The sequence below is a fragment of the Epithele typhae genome, assembly GCF_022376455.1.
Source record: "Epithele typhae strain CBS 203.58 chromosome Unknown BXZ73scaffold_29, whole genome shotgun sequence".
NCBI lineage: Eukaryota > Fungi > Basidiomycota > Agaricomycetes > Polyporales > Epitheliaceae > Epithele > Epithele typhae.
Genome location: NW_025954220.1, coordinates 320,155 through 346,196, shown reverse-complemented (window position 1 = coordinate 346,196; position 26,042 = coordinate 320,155). Strand labels below are relative to the sequence as shown.

Sequence of the window (26,042 nt, the reverse complement as noted above, 5' to 3'; positions counted from 1 at the left end):
TGTTTGATCTTCGCTCTTTTGTCTCCCCCAACTTCTTCTGGCTGGTGAAGGCACCCAGGGTCTTGACTCCGTTGTTATATTCATTCCCTTTTGTTTCACGGTGTGGAACTGTCCGCGAACAACAATGTGCTTGTCGTCAGGTAACCGGCAGACCAGCTCCGAGACTCGCTCGCTTATTTGCTGAACAAGGGCTTCGGCTGCTTCCCTGTACAAGGTGCCCCCGTGGAGTCGAGAGCCTTTGACCAAGAAGGTACGTAACATGAGGCTATAAGGCCTTGGGATTTCTTTGTTTCATACTCAGCACTCCTCCTCCGTTTCCGGCTGCGAGCCCTCGTCTCCACCACAAACACTATGTATCACGGCTCCAACTACTCCCCGGCGCAGGCGCCTCTTAATTGCTTTGGATGCGGGTTTGGTACACAACCGGGCACCCTTTCTCGCACCTTTAATGCCCTCTTCCGGCACAGTCATGCACGAGAAGCGGACTATCGCGCCCAGCTCCGCGAAGGGGACGCCCACCTCGATGCAGCTCAGGCCCTTTTGAACTCATACACGCGAACCGTTCGGCGTGACGTCCGTCTTCATATGTATCAAAGCATTGAAAGGTAAGCTCCCCGGGTTTGATTGTGCATGCGAGCTAATGCATGTCAACAGGCTACGCGCCAACCGCCGTGCTCTCGATGTGTTCGCGGTGCACGGAGACTCGCGACGTGCTCAAGCTGATGCGCTCTCCCGGGCAACTGCGTATCGTCGAGGCGCCTTTGACCTCCACGCTGTCGCAATCGTGAGTATCCTTATGGGCGCTGCGAAGCGGCAACATGCTTGCTGATGTCTCCGGACAGGGGTTGCGTCCCACCATGCTGACACCTACGACGACTCTAACGTCAATGCGCACAAAAAGTGCCCAGACAGGGGCATCACGGAGCCATACTTCGACCAGAAGCAGAAGCTCATCGTACGCCCCTGGTTCCCATCTACCTACGCACCAAGAGGAGCCCCTGGAAATAAGTACGCCAACCACTGCCTCCGGCTCGTAGCCAGACCTCATTGTGTTCCTTTCTAGTTCAAATTTGCGCTGGACCAATCCCAGGCTCTCCCAGACCACTCACGGACTCTCCTGGACGAATGTCGTATTCTTCCACTAGCTATGCACCGCCTGGCTTCAGCGGTTCATACCCACCGGCCCTCAACTCTCCAGGAACCAACGTTCTCGGTATCCACAATGGCGGTGCGTGCATTCCCATCTGTTCCAATATAAAAAAACATCTCTCAACTACGTACAGATTGTGCAAGACTGGATTTGCCTCCGATTAAGCAGCTACCGAGTGAGTGCTTCTACAATTCTCACTTAAGCATTCCTTCTCAAACCCGTATCTCTTCAGCACCCAAAGGGTCTCAATCCACCCAATATACCACTGCGTCCGAAGGCTCTTCTAGACGTGCTGCTCCAACCGCGCTCAAGCGGAGCAGTATCCAAACCACCACGAGCGTATCCACTTCCGGTTCATGGCACACGGCATCTACCGGCCGTTCGAGCCGTTCTCGTTCCAGCTCCCACTACTCGTCTCCTCAGCATCCTGGCCACCTCCAGCCTGAGATGCGCTCTCACACCCAGCAACCAGTCACGGTGATGCCCCGTGGCTACCACACGTCACGTCGTGGATCGAGGGAAGACCCTCATGCGCGCCACCCCGCTGGTTCAAGGAACCACTACTAGTAAAACGCAGTGATGGTAGTCCGTCGCGCCATCCAAGAGTCTAAGGACTTTGAACGGCAGACACAACATACCTTCATACATTCGACGACGTCTTCACGATTCTACGTTTTGGTGATACGCAGGGCACTGCGATGACAAAGCATGTGACGACCGAGAGCAATGGAAGGCCTCGAGTCCGAGCTGTACGATTATACGCTATAGAAGATAAGTACGAAAGCAACGACGTGTCACGTATCGACGAATAATTTAATGCCTCCCGTTTCCTATCACGTCCGCCGGAGCATGCGCCGGAACCACGACATCGCATCCTCTGCTAGGTCGCCTGTCCACTCACGTGCCTCGTCGACGAGGCTGTCGAAGCGTTGCTCGCCCCATGGAGAGCTCGTGTCGTGCGCTAGAGTAAATCGGAGGACGTCCTTGACTGTCACAAGCCCAGCGAGCTCGCCGTGGTTCTCTACTAGAATGACACGAGGCCTACAGCACAAGTGTAAGCGAGAATAAGACAGGGAGAAGGGAGAAGGTCTCACCCCATGCGTTTAAACAGCTGCATGACGACCTCAAGGGGGAGCTGAGGAGAAACCGTGAGAGGTGTCTGGCGACACATGTCAGCTTTCGGGTGCAGCAAAAATCAGATCTTTCAATCTCACCTGGTTGACCCACGGCCATAGCTTCAACACATCAGGTGTAGCGGTAGTCTCCATGATCTCCATCGAGATGTCTTCGTCTATTCCCAGAGCAGGACCTGCGGCCACGCCTGCCATTTCGACCTCTTCACGGTCTTCGTGGTCGGTTTCGAACGAGACAGGCGTCGACAGGTGAGCTTTTTGTGCATGTTTTGCTTTGTCTGTCGACATGGTCAGTGCACGAGCGCCGAAGTGTAGAAACATGGACATACCAAAGACGTATCGTAAGTCGGTCCGGTCAATGAAACCGAGGAACGTGTTCTTTCCGTCCGCCGAGACAACGGGGAAGCCTTTCACGTCCGTCCTGGCAATAAAGTCCTCTGGAGAACGGTGAGCCTTGAAGTCATAGGCAGAGAGACAGCTGCTAACCGATTTCCTTGACGGACAACCCAGAGACGGGCAATGTCTTCAGATCGGTCCTCATGACCCGCGAGACTATAACATGGCAGAGATTAGTATATATCGAGGACAATTCCATCAATTTGTTGGGTGTACCGGGGACATTGTATGCGTGATCGTCCTTATCTAGGAACGGGTAACCGTTGATTCGTATCATCTCGTCGGCGATGCCTCTAGTGCCAAGTAAGTCTCCAACTGCTTTCGTAACCAGCAGGACGATCTGGATCCTCCGTTACGCGAAGTTGAATGATTGCATAGCGGGGACAGCTCACCATGGTAGGCAAAATGTATGTAAGAGCACCCGTGAGCTCGAACATGATCACCACGACGGTGACAGTGAGTCTCATGATACCACTGAAAACCGCAAGCTGTTAGCCCTTATTTATGAAACGTATGCTCGGAGCCTACCTGAGCGCAGCGGCAGCCCCCAAGAAGGCATATGTTCCCGGCGTGATGCACGGTACATCTGGCGTACAGACCGCAAATATACCAGACTTAGGGTACGCTCTATTAGAAGTATCGTCGGAATGGCTTCCACAGGCAAAAACAGCTGAGAACGCACTGGTTGAGTGATTTCACCATAATGCCGACCATGCGTCCGAAGGTGGCACCGATCGCCATCGAAGGCACGAATATACCAGCGGGGACTTTGCAACCATACGAGATGACAACTAGGCCCATGCGAAACACGGTAGCAAGGAACAGTGAGTTCACCATCGGCCACTGGTACGCAGACCTGAAGGTCCGTTAGACGACAATGCGACCATCAAACAGCTTACTTACTGGCATAGGTGATCGTAGTCGCTTGCTCCGTCGCACTCTCGGAAGAGTATTGCCAAGCTCTCTGTCATGTCGATCCTAAGGAAATGGTTGAACCAGCCTATCATGGCCGTGATAGTCGCCAGTGTGACGGCTTCCGCGATAGCATGGTCGGCCAAGTAGCGTTTGCGAAATGCCGCGACTTTGACATTGAGTCTAATGGCGAAAGCTCCGTACAGACCCTGCGATGTCGCGTCAGAGAACAATTTCGACGTGCGTCACGAAACTTGAAGAAAATACGTACACCGAAGATACCAAGGATGATGAAGAACATGATTTCGAAAAAATGCCAATCTCGATCATACGTGACTTGGAACAATACTAACTTTCCACTGCGGTATGGGTTCATGGCCTGGTGAAGGGAATAAGGTTCAGACATGTTCACGCCAAGCGAAGCAGCTTACAGAGAGGGTGACTGTGGCCACCAATGCGCAGAAGAAACTTCTCCACATAGTTTTGATGCTGAAAACACTGCTCATTTCCTGCGAGCTCGTTAGATGACAGATTTCCCAGAAGTTATGATACTCGCCTCAATGGAAAACATCACACCTCCAATGGGGGAACCGAAAGCAACGGCAACTCCAGCCGCGCTGGATGCGGTCAAAATCTCCCGCATCTTCGCTGCATAATCGTCAGTGAATGACTAGCATGCATTGGCAGATACATACATTGACTCCCAGAGAAACCTTTGAACAGCCCTGCAATCACATTGCCGATACAGCATGCGAAATGGACTGACGGTCCTTCCTTTCCGACTGAAAGGCCCGAGGCAATGACGAGAGGCTGCGCATGATTAGCGTGAGCTATGAGATGCACCAAAGGAGTACGTACCAAAGTGACGCTCTTGATAAAGAACGTCGAAAATCCAAGGAATCCCTTCATGACGAAACCTCCAATGATGCATTTAATTTCTGAGATCCCCGACCCAGCCGCGTACTTGGCCAGTGATTTGACTAGATGCGCTGCAATGAACGAGAACGCGGCCTGACAGCCGTAATGTCTCAGAATACAGGACGAAACATACGAGTGGATGGGTAAAGACGTACCGCGAATAGGACATAGATGGCCCATCGGGCGGGCATAACGTCGCTCCATGAATGCCATGCCTTGCAAGCCTCGTCGTCGTCGCCCTCAATTTCCCAGCAACAAAACTGCTGGTTGAGCCACCAGCCGTCAGAGCAATAGCCCATCTTAATGTCCGACAGCCATTCGGTCACGATGGAGATAACTGCCGCGTTAACACCGATGGCTATGCCTGAGGTGAAAAGATACACGACGTTCTTTCAGCATACCACACATTGTGAGGGGGAGGAGGAGGTCTGGGACAGACTAGAGGGGGACTCGAAGTGACGGGGAGTGGACTCACCGACCAGGCTGACGACAAACCAACTCTGTCCGGCGTGTGCAAACTGGCGTACTAACGACCACAGCCACGACAATGTGATCTCGCCTCGCGGTCCGCGATACGTAGTGTGCTGATTCCGGGCTGCTCGCAGTCGCCTATTGCGTTCAATAATGGAGTCCTGGATCCAGTCTGAACGGTTGACAGTGAGCATGCACGTATACGCAGCGCCGAGAATATTTACCTATAGTCGTAAAGTCTTCATATCTCCTGTATAATGACACTTGTGAAGCCGATTCTTATTTCCGGATGGTGAACATACTCGACATGCTCGAAATCCTCGTCGGAGCCATTTCGGTCAAGAGCGTGGAGTGATGGGTGACGTTCGCGAGACATGAGAACGTGATAGAAGCATATACCGCACCCACGTCCACAGGGTAGGAGGCGGTTCCGCGAAGGAATGGGGATGGGGGAGAAGCACGCGGGACAGAAGGAACGCGTTGAAGCCCTGTTCTCGGCGGAGTTGCTGCGCGACTGGCGCCAAGTACTACCCCGAGTTATTCGGACTCCCGATCCTCTGGCGCCACGCTTCCGGCCCGAATATAAGTCATGGTGATTCTTGTAGAACAACTTCATGACCGAACAAGACGTTGGAACAATATACATATAATAGCAAGTAGGTAGGAATCACATCGCTGATATCCTCTGACCCCACAGTCCGAGTCCTATGTCGACTCGTCTCTGCAAACGGGTTCTCAGACACGGCATGCCTCGAGACCGATGCTGAACACACCTTCTGCGACTGTTTTGGACGCGAATAAACAGCCAGTCCACAGCAGCACGCACTCCCGTGCTGACGCCCGGTTTCAGTGTTGGAGATTCTGGTAGCAATGAAGGATGCTCACCCTTCAATAGCAGATGCCCCCATGACATCTAAGCTAGCCATCCGTTCTGCCCGTTGCTGTGAGTCAACATCCTCCCCATAGCCTCTCCTCGCACTGTCAAGCTTTCTTCGGTGCCATTCCTCGTAGTCATTCCGAATCTCCTCCACCGAGAGGCTTTGGGGACTATCTTGCTTGTTGGCAACCAAGAGTAATGGGACTCCGAGGATTTGAGGTGCAGACAATACTGAGTCTTATGTTCCTTCGTCGATATCAGCAGATCAACTACAAATTTGAAGGGTATAACATACCAAATACTTCCCAGCCTTCGCTCAATCGTTCCCGGTCTTCTGCGTCTATGACAAAGACGACGGCGTGACAGTCGTCATAGTACCGATGCCATATGGACCTTATACCACGCTGGCCACCAAGATCCCAAAATTTCAAGATGGTAGACGGAAGAGATATCTTGCCCACTGGATGATGATTGACAACTGCAAGCGAGAGGAAGGCGACCTCACATACTGTTCTGTCCTACTGTAGGGGCAATCTTGTCCGGAGACAGTCCGGGAACGTCATTGTATATCGTCTTGATCTTTTCCAGCAGGGTCTACACAACGCTCAGTGGTCAAAACGCGTAGCAGCACTGTGTGGAACGAACCGTCTTTCCTGCCCCATCTAGCCCAATGATTATGACCGAGAACTCCTCCTTCCTGAGAAATTAGCGCCGTTGAAACGAAGGTCTCGGTATCGCGTACCTCGTCATGTATTCGTGAAAGCCTTTGAGAAGGTGATACATGTCGGGCCGTCTAGCCTGGTCAGAGAAGGCGTTGTGGGGAGAAGTGGCAGAAGGGATGGCGGGCCGGGGGCGCTCGCCCATGACGCGGACTGGCAGAGCAAACAGGGGCAAATACGGAAGTGCCTGAGTTGGTCGTCACAGTAGACTGCGAGCAGCGCATACACTCACTTGCCCGCCACCATGGGCTTGTACTCGTCCTACTTTTCCTATGGCTTCCCCTCCTTCCTTGTCCTAGTCATTGCCCTCTACTTGCTTTTTACCGGTTCGTGATACGCAACTTGCAGGCTCGCCGAAACATTGCTCAACTGGTAGCGGTATAGGATCCGGAGAGGCCTTCAATGTCGGTCAGTTCCTCGAAGAGACAAGTCCCTACGCGTGGGCATCGACTGGCATTGGGTTGTGTATTGGGTTGAGCGTTCTGGGCGCCGGATGGTACGTCGTGATATCATAGTCCTCTATTGGGTATCCAGTGTCCAACTGCCCATTGCAGGGGTATCTTTATCACAGGTGCCTCTATCCTGGGTGGAGGCGTGAGGGCACCCCGCATCAGGACTAAAAACCTCATCAGGTACGTACTGTTTCGTACGTTTTTCTGTGCACCTCCTCACACTCCCCAGCATCATCTTCTGCGAGGTTGTTGCCATTTACGGTGTCGTATGTGTCTCTGCCACATCCGTGCTCCTTGCACTTACCCCTCTACTACAAGATCATTGGCATCGTTTACTCGGCACGCATCACTCCCGTTGCAGACGCTCTTTTGTACACACGTGAGAACTACTTCACTGGTGCGTGACACTGCTTGCCTTTGGTACGCTGCGCAGTTCACCGAACTCGTCCACCAGGGTATGCGCTCTTCTGGGGAGGGCTTACAGTCGGCGTTTGCAACTTGCTTTGCGGCATCTCTGTCGGCATCGCCGGTTCGACCGCCGCTTTGGCAGACGCTGCCGACCCCGACCTGTTCGTCAAGATTCTCATCGTTGAAGTCTTCGGCAGTATCATGGGTCTCTTCGGTCTCATCGGTACGTCTCCTGGGCCGTCTTGTGCACCAACGGACTAACTATTTCATAGTTGGTCTTCTAATGATTGGCCAAGCAAACGAGTTCACGGCGGCGGCTGCGGTAGTCTCGCCCTACGTACACTGAACCGGTAATGTCTATCTACGCACTGCCAATAATACCCTCGCACGCATCTTCTCCGTGCACGTCTGGACTGTCACTCTGACGTGTGTGCCCCCTCGATCGAAGGTCGGCTGAGAATGTGGGACGAAGAAAGGCAAACTCTTTCCCATATTCTATATCTTCTCTCGGAGGTCTTCTGACAGCTAGTCATCGAAGCTGCGGTAGGAAGGTATACATTCCGCGCCCAAACCTGGATGCCTGCCTGGTCTTTCCTCTCCATCCTCGCTGGAAGTCTGTCGTCAAGGTCGTATCTCTTCGCAATGCAGTGCCATACATGTGGAGGCAGTGAGTATCGATGCCGACGGTGACGACTACCGCTGGCTGATGACTTCCACAGACGGGCATTTCGCTTCTAACTGCGGCCACCCACAGAAATCATGTCTCACCTGCAACCAACCAGGACACTTCGCTAGGGTGTGTCCTCAGCGGGAGGATGATGCCGAGTGGGTATGTGGCAATTGCGGCGTCCACGGCCATAGTTGGTGTAGTAGATCGAAGACGCAAACCGCAGTGAGTGCGCTACAGAGAAAATTTCCTTCTACTGAGTGCTCACCGGTCATCAGAAAGCGGTGTGCAAGCATTGCAAAACATCGGGACACAATGCAACCAGCTGTCCGAAAACTCGCCAGAATAGGCAGAGACCTGAAGTAACTTGCAAGCTTTGTGGCGGAGCGGGCCATAAGATCTGGCAATGCCCTCTCCAACCATGTGTGGTGCGTCCGTGCCCCCCGTCTATCTGGCTCTGACCTGATGGATTGTCCAGACCTGCGGCCTAGCCGGCCATGACGCCAGCCTGTGCTTCAAGGGTGAGACGGGAAAGATGTTCAAGAAGAAATCGCAAAGGTATGAAATATTCCACTTTAAAACAGGTCACGACACAGGTGGAGAAATTCAGTTCGCGTTCTTACTGTGGATCTTCTTCGCATACAAAATACAAAAGGAGCTCGACCAGTGGACTTCACGACGAAGCCCACGTACTATACGTCACGGCTATGGACGCTTTGGAGCACGCTCCAGACGTTGCAGCGGTCCTCTTGACTCAAGCAATTGGTATGTACTCCAGTATTCTGAAGATGGGTTAGTTGTAATGTGGACAACATAGACATCGACTCTACGAACCCGATTTACTACCTGGGCCGGGCCATCGCTCTGATGAAGGACGCACAGTATCTCGCCGCACTTCGAGACTTTGACTGCGCTTCGTCCAAGGAAAGCTACGAAAACACAGTCCCGGTGTGCCTGCAGACCGCCCGCTGTCGATTGCTGCTTGGGTCCCCGGCTACCGCTTTGATCGCCGCGGAAGAGGCGCTTTTCATTGATCCCTTAGACGAACGAGCCAAGGAGTTGAAGACGCGAATCCAAGACATAGAGGCCCAACAGATAGTATACAAGACCTCCATATCCCGTAACCTCTGGCACATGGCGCGCGGGGCTTACGAAACATGCTTGGAAATCTACGCAAAGGAGGACAGCGACGCGCCGACAGAGATTCGATGCTGGGGTATAGAGCTGCTCGTCGTCGAACGCCAGTGGGATAGCGCCACAAAGGCTGCCGAGTAGGTGTTTACCGCCACCCCCTCATTGCGCCGCTTCCTCTGATGTTTGCATCCTCGTAGGATGTTGTTGCGGGACGAGCCGTGCTCCGTCGAGGTCATGATCCTCCGTGCATTGGTCCTGTTCTTACAGGCCAAGATGGAAGAAGCGGTGGCCCAATTGGGCACTGCGCTGGACCTCGACTCGGACAATCCAACCGCTAAGGTCCTTTGCAATCGCGTGAAGAGCACATTGAGCCTCAAAGTCGCCGGCACCGATGCGTTCCTAGGCGGTCGGTGGCTAGAGGCAATTGAATCGTGGACCCGTGCCCTGGAGGTAGTGCTCTCAATGCTTGAGCATCCCGACCTGCTGACCCAATGCATACAGCACGTCGGAGAGGGCGAACGAGAAGGCCGTGGAGGGCTCGTGCGTTCAACCCTTCTGTTCAATCGGGCTGTCGCTTACCTCAAGGTACACGTGGGCGGATTCGGTCCCTGCACTAGCTCTGCTGACATGCGCATCTAGACCCACGACTTTTCATCCGGCCTGAAGGACGTCAACGAGTCCCTGGAGCTGCGCCCGGCTTACTTCAAAGCACTCCTGTGCCGCGCTCGCATTCACGTGGGTCTGGAACTGTACGAGTCCGCAATCCAAGATTTCGAGGTCTCGCTCGACCTCGGGAAAACGGCCATGAGCCCGGCCGACAAAATCACAGTCAAAACCGAGCTGCTCGCTGCAGCCCAGGCCAAAGAACGAGAGGTTGTCCAGGACCATTATACTACATTGGGTGCGTGCTCTTGTCGGCACTTTAGAACACCTTCTGAACCCCTGGAGCGTCTAGGTCTGCGTGAAGACTGTTCTCATCAGGAGATCAGGAGAGCATATCGGACCCTGTCACTCAAACACCATCCTGATAAGGTATTATATCCACTTTCGCTCTACAGACCTCCGGTACTAACGATACTTCAGGGTGGCTCTGAAGAAAAGTTTAAGCTCATCGCCAATGCGTACTCGATTCTTTCGAATTCGAGCGAGAGGAACATGTACGATGTCCAGCGAAGGTGGTCTCGATCCCCACAAGCATCTTCCTTTGCTGGTGACTACTACCACTACGCCGCTTAGTGACGATCTGGATGGCTTGCTGTTCGTATATGTATCTAGTCTTTTCTTGAAAATTTTGGCGCGATATCTCCTTTCTGACGAGCTGTACGTACGATTGCGCCGGCGAATATTGAAGGCTCCTGAATTCCTGGACATCTGAATCCGTGTCTACCAAGTACATGCGAACATACACCGCCGACAAACACAAAAGGCTAATGAAATGGTACTGCGCTGCGTAAGCTCTCGCTCTCACATAAAGCCTGGAGCCTTGCCCATAGAATACGCCTTCAGACACTCCACAAGCGGGACATGCACCATCGCCGCCGCACGCAAGTTGCTATCGCACGCCTGCGGAATAGGAGGGTACGTCTGCCGCGGCCGAGTCAGCCGCTTGCCCCCTCCCATCTCCGACCAACGAAAAACACTCACGAGGGTGAAGCTGCGCGCGAGCGCGACGTCCGCGGAGAGCTGCGAGCACGCGAGCCGGATGATCTGCCACGCGCTCTCGAACGCGGTCAGCTTCGCGCCGAGCGCGTCGCAGTCGTCCGTGATCTCGCCGACGAACGTCGTCAGCTCCGTGCCGCCTCCAGGCGGTGCGAGCGCGCTCTCTCCTTGCGGGAAGGAGGAGGGCGCGGCGTGAGCGACGGTGCGACACGCGACGGGGGAGGAAACGGGCTGCTCACCGGGCCTGATCTGAAGGGCGACGGAGATCCCCCCTGCGTCGCTCAATCAGCCCACGGAAGTGACCGGGCGGGAGGGAAAGAACGACGCACAGCATGTGAAGCTGAGGTTTTCCAGGCGCGCGAGCGCGACCTTGAAGACGTACACGAGCTTCGTCAGGAGCTTGTTCAACGTCTGTGGTGCGCGGTCAGCACTCTGCCGTCACGCGCGAAGCCGGGGACGGACCTGCCAGATGTTCATGCATATTCTGGACACGGTGTGCACAAGACAAAGCAATCAGAACCGGCACGGCGGACGTGGAGAGCGGGCGGGCTGTAGCCCCGCCCCGAACACGCACTCTTCTATCCCCGTCCAGACGCTCTCGAAAAAGCCGGTGGGCTCCGCCTTGATCCTGAGCGCACTCGCGACCTTGCGGGGAAAGTGCTCGACGTCCTTCGCGAGCTCGCTGAAGAGCTCCGCGTTCCGCCGGGCCGCCTTGAGGTGCACCGGGATGGTCTGCCGGAGTGGATGTATGCGCGGTCAGCGTCGCGCGCACGGGTCCCGCTCGTCGCACGGACGGACCTCCAGGAATTTGCCGATCATGACCCTCTTCTGCTCGATCGAGACATCCGGGGACTGCGAGAGCGGGACGAGGATCTCGGCGAAATCTGCGCGCGTGCACGAGGTCAGCCGACGGGAGGCTCTCAATGCACGGTCGGGAGCGGGCACCCACTCTTCAGGAAGTGCGAGCACATCCCCGCGTTCTGCTGCGACTCCCGGTAGATCTTCCTGTGCGTCTGCGCGACGAAGGCGGCCCACGACCCGCGTCAGCCCCCGCTCCGTCCTGCGCACGCCAACACCAACGCCCTCCCGCGGCCGTCGCGAGAAGCGAGAGAGAAAGGAACGAGAAGCGGGGGCACGCACCTGTCGCAAGTCGTTCCACTCGCCGACGAGCCCGTCGCGGTCCGCGACCTCGGGCGTGCTCTCGAGTGCGCGGCGACGGTGCGGAAGAGCTCCTGGATGTCGAGCTGGTCGCTGTTGAGCGTCGCGAAGTTGTGCCGGAGCTCCGCGCGCGCGCGCTGCGCGGTCTCGACGTCGGCGTACGTCGGGAGCCCGCTGCCGTCCGACATCGCGTGTTCAAGCTCGAGTTCGCGGGAGTTCCGAGAGGTGGGCACTTGAAGTTGAGGCTCGCGGCGGTGTCGCACTGGTGGACGGAAGCAAAGATGGGGCCAGCGATGTTGCCAAGACTTGAGAGAGCGACGTTGGAGCGGCTGCGCACAGAGTGCGAGAATCTGAGAGGGCCGCAGGGCCCGCAGCGGTCGTGTTGAATGGCAGAGGACGCTGGGATCCTGAGGCCCGCCGCGGCTGCGAAGGGATTCGGAAGCCCCGAGGCGCTCTGGCGGCCGCACGCGCTGCGGAGGCAGACGAGCGTGCTCGACGTCTCGGGAGCGCCCACGGGTTGCCTCCCGCGCTCTCATGATCAGGCCTCGTGTCGTAAGAGGTGGTTACGCACAACAGGGAAACACACACTTCTTTTTCTTCCTGCGCTTTCATACCCCTGAAGGGCCTAGTTGCCGGCCTCGAGCAAGGTATGTCCTTGTATGTCAGGATACATTTTCGAGCCCATTAGATGTAGCTCATGAGTCAACAGGTGCGCAAGGTACGAGGTAACCTTCGTAGCATGCCGGACCTGCCTGACCATCAGAAGAACTTCTGACTCCTCTCGGCGCTCAGCTTTCTCTCTGCAATTTGCGCATTGGACGAGCGGTCCCGGGTTTCGGCGCTCCCTCGCCGCGGCGCCCCCGAACGGGGTGGCAGCGACAGCCACCTGGTTAGCGTCAGGGCCCGCGCGATGCGCGTACGTGCGGGGTTGTGATCTCTTTTGCTCATCTGGGGTGTTGGAGCATGGCATCACCCCGCGGACGCGCCGCCAGCTGGCGCGGAGCACCCCGCGCCTTGGACGAGCGTTCATGTATTTCAAGCCCAAGATGTCCGAGTCTCAGGTGAGTGCAGCTAGTGCATCCACCTACGACTCGGGCCCGACTCCGATCGGACAGTTGGTACACGTTCCATGCGGGGCTCTGGTGCATAGGTGGGCGCTCGTAGATCTCCTCGGTGCTCATCGGCTACAGGAGATGTGCAGAAGCGCCTCGGGCGGCTTTGGATCTGCGCTCCGGAAGGGTCACTCGAAGAACGTTCATAGATGCGGCGGGGAAGTTAGCGCTTCAGCTATGAGATCCCCTTACGTGGCCGGACTCCGTGCGTTGTCGAGCATGCGATCTTCCACAACAGGGTCTCAACGTCTACAGATCGCGCGATTGGTATCGTAGCTCCTCGGAGGCACTCTAGCTGCAATGCGGACCCTGGAAGGCAGGCTTCTCGGAAATCGCTCGAAGCTGAAAATGAAGCATGCTAGTACGTAGGTGCAACTGGGTCTTCTGTCATGTGCCAGGACGCAGCCACCACGCCCCGCTTCCCATATATTCACATGAGGCTGGACCGTCCACTACTTACCTCACTCAGCACGCCACAATCCCGCCATGATCCGGGGTGTGGAATGGTACAACCCGCCTTCGACATAGCGCAACGACACCCGCGCCAAGCATCTTTCACGGCGCACCCGCGTATGCATGCACAGGTCTAGATCTACAGCGGGCAGCATGCGCGCGACGCGCCAGCAGCCACACGGTATGCAACATCGCCAGAACGTTTCCTCTGGGCTCGGCCGCGAGGGCTCGCGTCCTGCCGTACCGCGAACGCACCCGCGTACTTACTGGGCACCAGCGCGGGCACCGATATATCGATAAGGCATCGGCAACATGAGCACGACAAAAGCCAGCATCCGTATCATCCGTCCCCTCGCGAGAGAAGCTCCCAGTCCGCTGCAGACGTCAAGATGACAAGAGGCAGGCCGCGAGAACCCGGTGCTGACGTCAAGAAGACGGCATGCGTGGCGGCGGCGGGGCGACGGCGGTGGTTACAGCGCGACCCGTCGCCAGGCGCGGCCCCCCAGCCAACAGAGCCCCGCGCGGGGGCGCACGGGACGAGAATTCGAACAGGCTCGCGGTCCGCGCGCCGTGCGGGGAACATGGGCCATGGCAGGGCGCAAGAGCGAGAAAACGCGCGGCCATCGGGTGTGCGCTGTGCCTGTCCTCGCTGCGCGGGCCAGGGCGCGGGAGATCGGGGACCGGGAGAGGAAACGACGACGCACCGGTCGACGCGTCCGTGATCTCTACGCCGCCCCGGGCCGCAGGGTGGCGTCCGCGTGCGGGGCGAACGCATCCGTGCCCGGGCCCAGGACCGAGGGCAGCATGCGCGGAGAAATGCGCGAGAGCCTCGAAGGCCGCACTCATATAATCCGTGGAAATTGACGTTGTGACCAATGTGGTGAGTGAGAGCGGGCGTGCTGTAGCTGAGCGATAAGAGCGGCGAACGCCCCTGACGAGCGACTCGCGATCGGTCCCTGGACGTTGTTTTTGGTCCGACCAGACGCAGACGGTGACCAGCTGGGACATGGCGCGATCCTTTGGACTCCGGGGACAGGCCCTCGCGCGGACTTGCGCCTGCATTCCGCCGGCCCGACCTCTCGCCGACTGCCTGTGGCATCCCCGCCGCTTCTCGACGCCATTAGCGGCCTCCCGCCGTCTGCTCCTGCGCGTCGCCAGCCGGTGGGGGGGGGGGGGGGCACGCAGGGGCACGACGGGCGCAGGACGTGTATCTCGTGGACCTTCATCGGGTACATCATGCAAGCTTCATTGGTAATTATACAGTAGACATCAGCGCAGGCGGCCCTGCCGCGGCGCCCAAGAGTGCGCCCGCGCAACTTTGATGCCAAAGCTCAAAGGGCTAACTGTTAACGTCTGTGCGTGCGCCCGCCCGCCCCGCCTCGCGCACCGCCCCGCGCCGTGCCGATCAGATGGTCCCGCCGGGGGACGGCCGGCGAGCAATCCGGTCCCCGGACGTACGCTGTTTGCCTCCGCGCGGGGGTGCAAGCGCCATGCGTCCATGCGCGGCATTCACCCGATCTCTACATGCGGTGTAAAACCCCTAGGGCTCCACTACGCATACGCCACTCGTTCAGACTTCGATCTCATCGTTTGCACACGTATACACCACGTTGCACCGCCTGGGACGACTCGCCGTCCTTGGACCGAGGGTTCCAGCATACCGGAGGCCGCGCGCGGGAAGAGGCCCTCTTTATCTCCGTGGGCACTTGCTCGCGTGGAGCTTGCCCACAACGCGCGCGGCGCGCGGCACGACGAATACATGGCCAGTGCGATGCGAGTCTAAAATCATACACCATTAGGGCTATTCTACACATCCAGCGAGTCCCGCGCGCACTGCGTCTGGGGCAGCGCGACGAAACTCGAGACGTCGGGGAATAGGGTATACGAACCAGTACTAGTACATGTACACGCCCGACGGCGAGCACAGCGCGATGCGATACGACAGCACGGGCCATTGTTCTGCGTCAGGCCAATCGTCCACGCACGCACCTCCCCGCCCGCCGACGGGAAGAAAAGAACAGTGTGCCAACAAACGTCCCTTCTGATCCTCCCCTCGCGCCCTCGACGCGAGCCGCGCCAGATCGAGCAGGACGCGCCCGGCGCTGGCCGTCCAGGGCCCTTGCGCAAGAGCGACTCTGTCCCAGGGCCTGAGCGGGGGCCCCAAGACAGGCCGTGCGCGTCCGATATCTGCCGGCACTTGCCGCGTCTCTGGCGAGCGGGCGAGGCGATCAGGCGCGAGTCGGCACTCGTACGGTCTGCGAGACCTTGGCTGATGACCAGGCCCAAAAGCTTCGCCTCGCAGACGGGGCCCGCGCCGCGCCGCCGGGCTCGGTCTCATCGCAAAACGGGTGGGGCGGCTGCGGCTGCAGCGATGTCCGTCTGGTTCCAAGCTCCGACGTCCGTCCACCCCGCCAGGTCGGCGGGGCGCGGGGCACCCCACTGCGAGGACCGGACCCACCGAAAGATCCGCGGGGGTTGAGGGTGGGGCTAAGAAATCCGCGTCGTCCGAGAGCCTGCACTATGCGCGTTCCTCGACGTGAGGGTGCGCTAGTGCCCGCCTGATGCCAGCAGGCGTAGGGCTCGATCGTCGACGGAGCTTCTTCGGTATGGGTTGTTGCGCGGAAGCGTCTCCAGCGGCGCGAGGTCGACGCCAATCGGGTTCGAGCTCGCCGTCGGGAGCTGGGGGGCAGGTTGGTACGGCTCTCCGTTATCCCAGAGCGGCGGCGTCTGCGCCATGATCGGCGAGTCTAGTGAGGATGTTGACGCGCTGGAAAGGCTGGGAGATAGGTGGACGGAACGAAAGGACTGCACCGAGCGTTCTGATGATGCTGGGGAATGTCCGCGCACCGGATTGCCAGTCCCTGACGAGTCCGCGTTGTTCGCCCACCCGTATAGAGGCGACGGATGAGACAGCGAGAGCGACGCGGAGAAGGAGGGCAGGGAGGAGACCACGGGTGTGAGCGCAGGCTTCTGCTCTTGAGGAGAGAACATGTGTATGGGAGGCGAGAGCGCTGAGGCAAGGGAAGACGACTGCTGCGGGAGCTGTGTAAACACAGGAACGACTCTATGAAGGAAAGCTCCAATTCACCTCGGGATAGAACGGAGGTGCGGGATGGATGGATGGATGGAGGGGTATCGAAGCCGGGGGTGGAGGGAAGACCTCAGGAACGCCGCTTAATGGGATGGCAGAACTTGACGCCATGCTGGGTCCGGACATGAGGGAGCCAGGCGGAGGGGTCTCGTGCAGCCGACGGGAAGGGTGCGGCGGGAAGGGGGCGTACATACGCTTGACAGTCGAAGTCGCGTTACGCGAACCTTCGCTGCGCTTGTTCGGCTTGGTGGTGCGGGCACTCCGGAAGATGTTATCAGGGACGGTGAGCTCACGGAGCATCGGAATTTCGTCGATCGTGCGCAGCTGGCCTTCCGTCAACTTTGTGAAATAGGCGTCTGGGGGGCGACGCGCGGTGAGCGGATGATACACAGCGAGGGGGATAAAGGGGACGGAAGCGCACTCATGTGCCATTTTGGTGGCTTCTTCTGTTTGTCCTCCGCGTCCTTAGAGTTGCCGGCGTCGCGACCGACGTCTTCTCGGATGACGGAGTAGGTGAGCTTGATGTAGAGATCCTGCTCTCCGGGGCGGACGACTTGGTTTTCGGAGGTTCTACACGGCGCAGATTGTTCGCCGAGGGGTTTATCTCGGACGAAGTAGGACGCACCTCGCGTTGCCCTTGCCTTTGCGCGGGCTCTCGAAATACATGAGGAAGTCCTGGGGAGAGCGCGCGCGGGGCGTGAGAGGGGGAGGGAGCGAAGGGGGAGGGGGCACGCACCTCGCGGACACGCGACGCCGTCCAGGACTTGCCCTCTGTGAACCGCTCCATGCTGACACTGAACGAGTCCGAGTTGGGGCCCTTCTCTTCCCACACATAGACGTCTCCCGGGCGCAGCGCCGCGCGCTCGTTCGCGTCGAGGCGCTTCTCGATTTTGGGCAGGAGGCCAAGCTGGACGGCGTAGAAAAGCTTGTGGGCGTCGGCGGCATGGCGGATGTGGACATGGGTGAGGGTGGGGCGCTGCATGGGTGGTCGGGGGGCGAGCGGCGGTCGGAAGGGGAGGAGGGGGGGCAGCAGGGCGGGTCGGGGGCGGGGGGAGGCAAGAGGAGGGGCGGAAGGGGAGCGGCGGATTATATAGATATCGGCGTGAAGGGTCTGATGAGAGGACAGAGAGTGAGAGGCCTGGCAGGAGCAGGAGAGCAGGGCTCCTAGCCGCATCCGGCAACCCCAGGCTCGAATGACGGACGGCCCGGCAGAGCGGACACTACAGCGCGTCCGCGCCGGACGAGTGGTAAACGGGCTCCGAATCTAATCATGGCCGATCGAGATCGCCCAGGATGGCCCCGTGCTCGCCACTCTATTCAGCCTGGCGTCTATCGCAAGCGCCCGACGCGCGCTCAGATCAGGCACCTCGCGCGACCTCCCCGCCCGAGCTGCCTCCCTGCCCACCCAGCTGCCCCCGTACCACCCCCTGCGATCCCGAGCGAGAGCAAGCCCCGCCCACTGCGCGCGTCCCCCGCGGGCAAGTTGTGCGCCGCCGCGCCCGCCGCGCTGTGGCCACACCGACAACGTTCGCGGGAAGCCTGCGCCGGTCGGCATCGCTAGCTGCAGCCTACTTATCGCAGGCGTGATCGCGAGCGACACGCTCATTCGCTCGGCTCATCCCTGCATTGCGTGCTTCGACGCACTCCCTCCGAGAGAAACCCGAGGTCGTCGCTGGCCAGCGCAGACACACCCGTGCCGCGCCCCAACGTACCCGCGCCGTCTGCGACGGATGGCCGCGTCGGGCATCCCTTCCGTCGTCGCTCGGTCGCGGTAGAGGGCCGTCAGGACGACGTCATTTGTGCCTGTGGGAAAGCGCGGGCGCTTGGCGGCGGGCGGGCGTGGACGTCGGTGCCCATGCCCATTGCCGTCGCTTGGTCGTGGGCGCAAGGGACCCAAAATCGGCAAAGACGGAGGATGGGGGGGATCTCAGTCATGAAGAGGACGTCTGGTAGTGTGTCCAAAGCAAGGAGGGTGGTGAATAGAACGGGCAGCTCGGGCGGGCAGCGTGAGCGAGGCAGAGCACCGGTCGCGGGCGAGTGAATGGCGGATGAGCGTGGGCGGTCGTGCGACGTAGGCGCGTCGAGGGGCCGAACCCAAAGTATTTCCGGCATCGTCGATCGTCCGCTCGCCCACTTGGGCGCCCCGCGGCCCGCCCGCCGTCAGGCGCCCAAACCGGCCGGCGCGGGCACGGCCATCCGTCTCGTCGCCGCCCGCGCTACGCTCCCCAGACTGAATCGTGCGCTCGACTTCGACCGTCGGCCGTGCGCCGCCCGCCTCGCGCCCAGCCCAACGCCTGGCATCCGTCTCCAGCGCGGACGGAGCTCAGTTGTCCGCAGCCAAGCTAGGTCCCGTCGCCGCCTAGCCACCCGATCGTCCTCGAGCCGTCCATCCACACCATCCTCTTTCTGTCCCTCTCCCAGTCAATCTGCCTCCGCGAACCTTGGCCTCTGTGTCACCCAGGCCCCACCCAAGCACTCCCGCTCGCGAGCCCCGGTCCTCGTGCGCCGATGCCCAGTGCCCGTCCAGCGCCTAGACCGCTCCAAGCCCCCCCAGTTCGCGCCCACGAGCACCCTGCGCCCCTGATGGTTATCCCAACGGGCTCTCGCCTCTGCTCGCGATCCTGGGCCGTCCGGATTCAAATGGCCAAGAACCGTCCCGCCATTCTGTGTCTGACGACGTGAGAGCGGGCAGTGGTCAGCTGCCCACCCCAGCTGCTTCCGCCCGCGCATCCCCGACTGAATGGCTGGGATCGGCCAGCCGTCCGGCCCCCTTCCAATCGCCCTCCCGACGGGGCCCACCCTCCCGGGCGCCCTGGGTCTTGTATGGCCTCCGTTGCCCTCGACCGCCGCCTCGCAATTTCGAACGCGCGAATCTGCGATGGTCCGTCTCGCCTGTCCGTGCGGCGATGGATCGGCTCGGCGCCGCCCCATGAGGCGACGATCCCCCACAGGCTCATGGCTGTGGCCGACCTGCCGCTTGCGGGAGTGAGCGCCCGCGCGATGGGCGATGGATGGCACGAGGCGTGGGCGGAGAGGTGCATGTGCCCGCTGCGGCCACCGTCCAGGCTCTGGCAGGCAATTCAGCCACAAGCACCCCCCGTCCGGACTCCGCAAGCGAGGCAGACGACTCCCCCGCCATCGCCCTCGCCTCCTGCCCCTCGCCCGCGGGCCAGTCACCTGCGCACGCTCGCCGCTGCCCAGGCCCCGCCCTCGCCCCGCGCGCGCCCTCGCCCCCGACCGTCGCACGCGTACGGCCGAGGCGAGCCTTCGCGAACCCCGTTTTGTCCTCGCTTCCTCGCCAGAACGGCAGCCAGCTCCCAGCGGGCGTGGTGCCCTCTGGTAGCGATCCAGTCCCGCGGCGGCCCAATTCGGTCCCAGCGCCCTGTGGTCCCCCCCTCCTCCCCCCCTTCCCCCCCTTTCCCCGCACCCCCATTCATCCGTTCGACGCCTCGACGCCTCGACCCCGCGCACGCTCCACGCACCACGCGAACGCGTGCCTGCCAATTCTCTCCGCGCGCCCTGCGTCAAGCGTCCTCCACGCCTGCGACCCGTTTGGTGCGCGCTCCCGCGATCGCTGCGGGGACGCACCACTGTCTGGCGGTCCTCGTGACGCACGCCCCCTCTGAGACGCGTCCCTGCACGTCGCGCGCGCAAGCTGCCGCTGCCACCGCCGCCTTGCAGGGTCGCCGACGACGGGGCGGACGCAGACGGGGCTTTTTCTCCTTTTCCTCGCAGCTCGCGGGCGCACAGGTCCCGCGCCCCCGTTGCCCTCTCGACCCGCGGGGCGGCAGTGGGCCGCCGAGCGTCCGCGCGCTGCGTGCCGTCCAGGGCCGGGTGGTGTGGTGCGTGCGAGGCCGACGTCAAGAATACTCTAAACTCCCCCGCCCGACGCAGCTCGCCTGCAGCCGCGCCCACGGTCCCACGCCCGACGTGTGCAGCCGGCGTCGAATGCGTCCTTAGCGGCGTGCCCGCGTGCATGTGCCCACCGCGGACAGGCCTGGGTCCCGTCCGCGTCCGTGCGCACGAGCGCAGCCTGCACCGCTCTCGTTCTTCGCGCGCGTGAAGAGTGCGCAAGACGCGATTGGCGGCGCGGGGTCGGCGGCAGCGCGCGCACGCTGCGACCCCAGATCCAGAAGCCGCTGCGCTGCCGCTTCCGGGCACGCACGCCCTCCAGCGGGCTGCGGGGTGCCCCTGCGCACTGGGGCGCGCGCTCCGATTAGTGTTAGCGTTAATAGCGTTAGCCTTGGCCTTGGGCCGCGCCCGCCCGACTGGCTCAGCGCCGGCTGCCCCACCCTGAGCTGGAATCGCGACTTCCAGGCCGCCGTGGTCGCTGCTGATCGCAGGCCTGGGGCCCGATTCTGGGCCGACGCGGCGGGCGTGCCGGCATGGCCATCGACCGTGGCCGTCGCGCGTGCGCCCCGACGCTGGCGTGTCGACGTCGATCGGCGTCGCGTCGCTTGCGCACGCGCCGTCGCCGGCACCGGCTCGCGCACGACGTCCTTCTAGGGCGGATTGGTCACGATGTCGTTACGACGGGCACTCGCGCTAGCCTCGCGGCGCGTGCACGCCGATGGCCCGCGCGCCTCGCCATTGAACCCGTCTGACGTCAACGGGGCCCCGCCCTCGTTTTGGGCTTCGCGCCATCGTGAGCCCCTTCGCCAGCACCGCACCGCACGTCACGCCATAGAATCGTCGCCGCGCGCGCGGGCCCAGTGTGGTGCGCGGAGGACGTGCGAACGCGCAGGACGCGCTTACGGCACCGCGTGCGGGGCAGCACGCGCAGCACCGGTCGGGGTGATGGGTATTGATGGCTGATGGGACCTGCCGCCTCCGCCGCGGGAGGCCTCTCGCGAACGACGTCCGCGTCCCGTCGCGACCTCGCGGTGGGGGCTCGCATGGGGCTCGTTAAGACGCCGGCGACCGACGAGCTCGTCCGCCGATGACGCGTAACGGTCGCCTGCAGTCCGTGCGCACACCAGCCTCCGGAGCCCGGCGGCTGCGCTCGCGGGATCGGGCCCGTCGCTTACGACATGGGGCACACAAGGAACCTGGGGCCCAGACGGACGCAAACGACGCCGACGGCGCGCACGGACAGGCGGACGGTGCGGCGTTTCGCCATCTCCGGGGCGCGCGGCGCTCCAGCCTCGAGCAGCCGACCGTTCCGATTTCGGACACTGCACACCGTCGCACTCCATCTGCGCATGCACGCTAGGACGAGGCGGGCGAGGCGGGGGGTCCGCGCACGCCGGAGACAGCTTCGTCACTCGACCCGCCTTCGACGGTCGAGACCTGCGCCTGCGGTCGCGAACTGAACCTACGGCGACAGGTCCTGTCCATCGCCCTGCCCAACTATTTCACCTGCCGCGCGGGCGCGTGCCGGTCACGCGCGCGCCCCCGCGACCAATCCCGTCCTCTGCGCGCAGCGGCGACAGGGCGGGGCGGTCTGGGCTCCCTGTCGAGAACACTGCCCGGTGGGGTGGGATCTCCCATGAAAAGGGTGGCTCGTAGCTAGGCGCGAGGGTGGTTCCGCGATCTCGATGCGCGCTTCCGCCCGTGCGCGAGTAGTGACTGTGCGCTGAGGCGACCTTCGAGCGATGGACGTTGCAACGGCTCGCTCGACGGAAGACCCCGCCACCATCCACTGGCCACCCCCCTCGCGGTTCCCCCGTCCATGCATGTGGTGGACACCACGCTCACGCCGCACCGCGAGTCGCGCCGCCGTGCGGTCGCGTGCGCAGCGGCGTGCGCGTGCCATTCCTCCGCGATGCCAGCGATTCAACGCCCGCGTCGACTTTGGCCCCCCAGGGCCAGGGCCAGGGCGTCCGAGAGACCTGAGCGCTGAGCCTTCCGATCCCCCGCGGCGGTCGCGCGGTCGCGTCGCTGCACGATCGCTGCACCTAGCACACGCTCCGTGTTCTACGCAGAGGTACCCCCTCGGAGCAGGACATATGGGCCACCTCACGCGCTCTTCTCGCGCCACACCGCGAAAGTCTCAGCAGTCCGCGATCGCGAGCGATCTCCCACTGTGATCGAGTGGAGTGTTGCCCCTGTAGGCTGGTCTTTCGCGGAAGCAAATCCGCGGAGAGAATGTTTTCGGGTCGGGGTCGTGCCACAGGGACTCTAGCTTCCTACATTCTTTCAACATTTTGGGCCCTTAGAAGGCGATGTCACATAGCGCTGCAGCGACGATAGTAGCGCATTCGACATGATTGTTTTACTGCTGACAGATCCCAATACAACACAATGATACAAGTAAACACGTCGGACGGCAAATTCGTACACGCGCGAACACACTTAGAGCTCTGGGGGACCTCCAGTCAGGCGTCGCTCATAGAGGGATTAGAGCAGACAACTCACTCTGCATGGCGGCGATGTCCGAGCTTTGGACGAAGTCCTCGAACTCAGCGACCTTTTCCTGGAGCTCATCCAAGGAGACCTTCTCGTCCTCTGAATGGAGAACTGAGTAACCCGAAGCCAGTAGACATGCTATGTACGTACCGACGACAAGGGTGATCTGGAGCTTCCTGACACCATAACCGACCGGCACGAGCTTGCTGGCACCCCAGACAAGACCGTCCATCTCGATAGAGCGCACAGACTCCTCGAGCTTGGCCATGTCGGTCTCGTCGTCCCAAGGCTTGACCTCAAAGGTGACAACGGACTAGATATACACAATAAGCATGCGTTCCGGGATGCGAGGCAAGACAGATGAAAGGCGTGGGGTGTGCCGAGGCATACGGGAAAATGGTGGATAGGCGACGAGGAGGTCAGACGAACCTTGGCAGCGGGCTTGGCCTTGCCAGCCTTCTTCTCATTGTACGCAGCGACGCGCTCAGCCTTGATGCGCTCCGCCTCGGCGTCCTCCTCATCATCGGAGCCGAAGAGGTCGACCTCGTCGTCGTCCTCTTCCACAACCGCAGGCTTGGCACCGGCGGGCTTATCATCGCCGGCGAGGAGAGCCTCGCCCGCGGCGCTGGAGCCGGCGAGGGAGTCGAACTCGGCCTCGTACGACTTGATGTGCGTGTACCAGCGCGCGGCGTTGGGGGTGGTGGGCGCAGAGGTGATCGCCTTGAAGACAACGACGTCCGCCTGGGAGGGGGTGTACCTGCGGGATGCATTGCATTAGCACACCGCTCGGATGCGAGTCAAGGGTGCGGGATGTGAGATCAGAATAATAAGCTCTCCGATCTCTTGTCCCCCACGTCCCGCCCAGCTTTGTGTTGGTACTCACCCCTCGATGTAAGAGCGGGTCGCGAGGTGGGACTCAAGCTTGGTGAAGTTGGCGGACATTGTGGACGATGAAGACGATGGTGAGGACGCAAGCGAGGTATCGATGGAAGCCTGCGCGCCTGAAAATGAGAGATTATCTCCTCCTGTGATCGGCTTCAGGGCCGGGGAAGCGCTGCAAAATGCGATCACGTGAGCGAGGTCGCCAACTTTGGGCAGAACGTTAACATACGAATCGTACATGACGCGTGACGCGTGGCTCCCGGTAACTCCCAGACCAACAACCACGGTCACCCCTTTTACAGTTATTTTCGCCACTGAAGCCAGTACAGTCTCAGGACCAAGCAGCACCAGGGTGGTCCGGCCAGTATCGCCGTCTAACCCCATGGCCTCTTTGCGCGCCGTCAGAGCCTTCGTGGCCTCTCGCTGAGAAAGATTACGAGCAGCGATGTATATCCTATGCCATATCAAGCGCGCTGATACTAGTCTCACAAGTGTCCGTCGCACGCGATGCTCCTCTCCTCGTAGCGACACATGCCGGGTCCACGGTCCAAGAGGCAGAGTGAGAGAGATCGGCGTTTGACCGAGTCGAGGGTCGTGCCGCAGCCAGGCCGCTCGAGGAAGGCACCTCCAAGTTCGCGAAAGCAAATGCACCCCGAATCTGTTCTTGTGCGCGAGAGTTCACCGTGACGGTCGTGGGGCCAACGCGATAGGCGCCAGGACGCGCTTTGCGTCGTCGATGATGCCGAGAAGCTGAAGAAGGGGGACGATCGTGTGCGCGAGGGCACACCCAAGCTGTCAGGGTGGGGTGAGAACGTTGGGTTCACAAGGTTCTAGCGTCCGCGCGCTCGCGCACCGAAGGTGAGAAGGCCTCTCATGCCACGCCGCGCGCGCGATCACGCAACCTAGAGCCTACTCGTACCCATGCTGCGCGCAAGGCGATCGACCCGACTGTGCGGGCACGCTGAGATCCGAGGGTGGGGTCCGCGGCGGGCGCGATGAGTCGCTGCAGCTCGTGTGGCATTGCAAGACCCCGGGGGATGATGCTGCTGATGGGCCAGGGCTGCTGACGGGCATGAAAGGGTCAAACAGGGGAGCTGGATGCAATGTTTCTGGATCGGGAAGAGGGCGTACCGAGGCGTTCAGTAGGTAAGTGGTGATTGGGGGGAGTCGGGCACGAGCGAGTGGGGCCCGAAGAGGGGCGTAGCGACGCTTGTCCGTCCGTCACCGCCAGTGTCAAGAATGCGAGCACGCAGCCAAGCGATCACTTAATTATGCGCGAACACCGTCACGGCTGCAGATCCACGCGTCCCGTCCACACGCGAACACCGTCGAGTGCATTCAGTTCCCCCGGCCACACCCACGCTCCACATCAGCCAGCAGTCCGTCCAGGGCTGCGGGAGGACGTGACGGCACAGTCCCCACACGCTCCTCGCGGCTAGCACCTGGGCTCCGACAGCGAAGCGCACCGGCAGCACTGCTTCGTCCCCCCCGGAGGCTCGCTCGACGATCGCACTGGGTTCGCTCGACGACGAGCACGTTTGACTGTCGAGCCCGCGCCGCGCGCGTCCGCGCTCGCGCCACCTGCACTCACGGAGGGCGCGCAGATGGGATCAGCGAGCGCTGCGATAGTGTCAGACCCTGCGCGCGGAACGAGCACTTGCTTGCAAGGAGAGAGAGAGCATCGACACTCGAGTCAGATCTCCGGCGCGGGGATCGCGGCCGTCGGAGCGCGCGCAGTCCCTGCCGGAGGCTCGAACACCCGCGGCCCCGTGCTGTCCGCCCTCGCCCCATCCCCGTTCGAGGACGCTGCGTCGCCGAGCAGGACAATCCTCGCGAGAACCACCCCCGTGGGCGCGCCCGAGCCGGCGGCGCGTGCGTGTGGGCGCGCGGGCTGCTCCTGCCTCTTGTCAACGTCCCCGTCCTGCGACAGATCCGAGGGCCGAGAGCCTGTCGCCCCGTCTTCGCGAAGCACCCCCGCGCGGGCGGGGACGGGCCTCGCCCGGGAGCCAGGCCTTGGTACCTTGGTGCGCCACAAGTCCCAAGCAGCCTTCTTCTGCTTCTGCGGGCGTGATGGTGGATGCGCTGAGCGCTGAGCGCTGGGC

At 60.8% G+C, this 26,042-nt stretch overlaps 8 protein-coding genes across 8 annotated transcripts; 3 read left to right on the top strand and 5 right to left on the bottom strand.

Moving 5' to 3' along the window:
- Positions 1 to 351: 351 nt before the first annotated feature.
- BXZ73DRAFT_78141 (uncharacterized protein) lies at positions 352 to 1,717 on the top strand (the record flags this gene model as incomplete). The annotated part of the gene is made up of 6 exons (XM_048022814.1): positions 352 to 605; positions 655 to 784; positions 902 to 1,008; positions 1,167 to 1,228; positions 1,284 to 1,325; positions 1,383 to 1,717. The coding sequence occupies 6 exons, from the start codon at positions 352 to 354 to the stop codon at positions 1,715 to 1,717; spliced, it is 930 nt and encodes a 309-aa protein (XP_047877222.1).
- A 266-nt stretch (positions 1,718 to 1,983) lies between these two features.
- BXZ73DRAFT_90434 (Cl-channel protein) lies at positions 1,984 to 5,356 on the bottom strand (the record flags this gene model as incomplete). Its single annotated transcript, XM_048025637.1, has 19 exons — positions 1,984 to 2,191; positions 2,245 to 2,309; positions 2,365 to 2,561; positions 2,613 to 2,720; positions 2,770 to 2,835; positions 2,896 to 3,019; positions 3,072 to 3,153; positions 3,208 to 3,306; positions 3,362 to 3,535; positions 3,583 to 3,800; positions 3,863 to 3,970; positions 4,023 to 4,100; positions 4,148 to 4,239; positions 4,287 to 4,401; positions 4,450 to 4,602; positions 4,665 to 4,873; positions 4,985 to 5,152; positions 5,205 to 5,230; positions 5,283 to 5,356. 19 exons carry the CDS (start codon positions 5,354 to 5,356, stop codon positions 1,984 to 1,986), a joined length of 2,364 nt encoding a protein of 787 aa, XP_047877221.1.
- A 329-nt stretch (positions 5,357 to 5,685) lies between these two features.
- Positions 5,686 to 6,640, bottom strand: BXZ73DRAFT_90433 (P-loop containing nucleoside triphosphate hydrolase protein; the record flags this gene model as incomplete). Its single annotated transcript, XM_048025636.1, has 7 exons — positions 5,686 to 5,701; positions 5,754 to 5,813; positions 5,866 to 6,094; positions 6,153 to 6,317; positions 6,367 to 6,451; positions 6,503 to 6,554; positions 6,600 to 6,640. The coding sequence occupies 7 exons, from the start codon at positions 6,638 to 6,640 to the stop codon at positions 5,686 to 5,688; spliced, it is 648 nt and encodes a 215-aa protein (XP_047877220.1).
- A 180-nt stretch (positions 6,641 to 6,820) lies between these two features.
- On the top strand, positions 6,821 to 7,782 carry BXZ73DRAFT_90432 (ATP synthase subunit C-domain-containing protein; the record flags this gene model as incomplete). Its single annotated transcript, XM_048025635.1, has 7 exons — positions 6,821 to 6,902; positions 6,961 to 7,072; positions 7,131 to 7,208; positions 7,258 to 7,294; positions 7,347 to 7,425; positions 7,483 to 7,659; positions 7,709 to 7,782. The coding sequence occupies 7 exons, from the start codon at positions 6,821 to 6,823 to the stop codon at positions 7,780 to 7,782; spliced, it is 639 nt and encodes a 212-aa protein (XP_047877219.1).
- A 1,028-nt stretch (positions 7,783 to 8,810) lies between these two features.
- Positions 8,811 to 10,473, top strand: BXZ73DRAFT_102119 (DnaJ-domain-containing protein; the record flags this gene model as incomplete). Its single annotated transcript, XM_048015119.1, has 7 exons — positions 8,811 to 8,868; positions 8,921 to 9,374; positions 9,435 to 9,687; positions 9,739 to 9,822; positions 9,877 to 10,138; positions 10,193 to 10,269; positions 10,321 to 10,473. 7 exons carry the CDS (start codon positions 8,811 to 8,813, stop codon positions 10,471 to 10,473), a joined length of 1,341 nt encoding a protein of 446 aa, XP_047877218.1.
- A 228-nt stretch (positions 10,474 to 10,701) lies between these two features.
- Positions 10,702 to 12,242, bottom strand: BXZ73DRAFT_90431 (uncharacterized protein; the record flags this gene model as incomplete). The annotated part of the gene is made up of 9 exons (XM_048025634.1): positions 10,702 to 10,821; positions 10,882 to 11,168; positions 11,226 to 11,307; positions 11,359 to 11,380; positions 11,471 to 11,628; positions 11,695 to 11,780; positions 11,846 to 11,909; positions 12,037 to 12,084; positions 12,114 to 12,242. The coding sequence occupies 9 exons, from the start codon at positions 12,240 to 12,242 to the stop codon at positions 10,702 to 10,704; spliced, it is 996 nt and encodes a 331-aa protein (XP_047877217.1).
- Positions 12,243 to 16,166: 3,924 nt separating this feature from the next.
- BXZ73DRAFT_90430 (Gti1/Pac2 family-domain-containing protein) lies at positions 16,167 to 17,692 on the bottom strand (the record flags this gene model as incomplete). Its single annotated transcript, XM_048025633.1, has 5 exons — positions 16,167 to 16,661; positions 16,708 to 17,066; positions 17,132 to 17,280; positions 17,336 to 17,385; positions 17,447 to 17,692. The coding sequence occupies 5 exons, from the start codon at positions 17,690 to 17,692 to the stop codon at positions 16,167 to 16,169; spliced, it is 1,299 nt and encodes a 432-aa protein (XP_047877216.1).
- Positions 17,693 to 23,004: 5,312 nt separating this feature from the next.
- On the bottom strand, positions 23,005 to 24,000 carry BXZ73DRAFT_90454 (elongation factor 1 beta/delta chain; the record flags this gene model as incomplete). The annotated part of the gene is made up of 5 exons (XM_048025645.1): positions 23,005 to 23,021; positions 23,068 to 23,157; positions 23,209 to 23,371; positions 23,488 to 23,815; positions 23,942 to 24,000. 5 exons carry the CDS (start codon positions 23,998 to 24,000, stop codon positions 23,005 to 23,007), a joined length of 657 nt encoding a protein of 218 aa, XP_047877215.1.
- Positions 24,001 to 26,042: the final 2,042 nt, after the last annotated feature.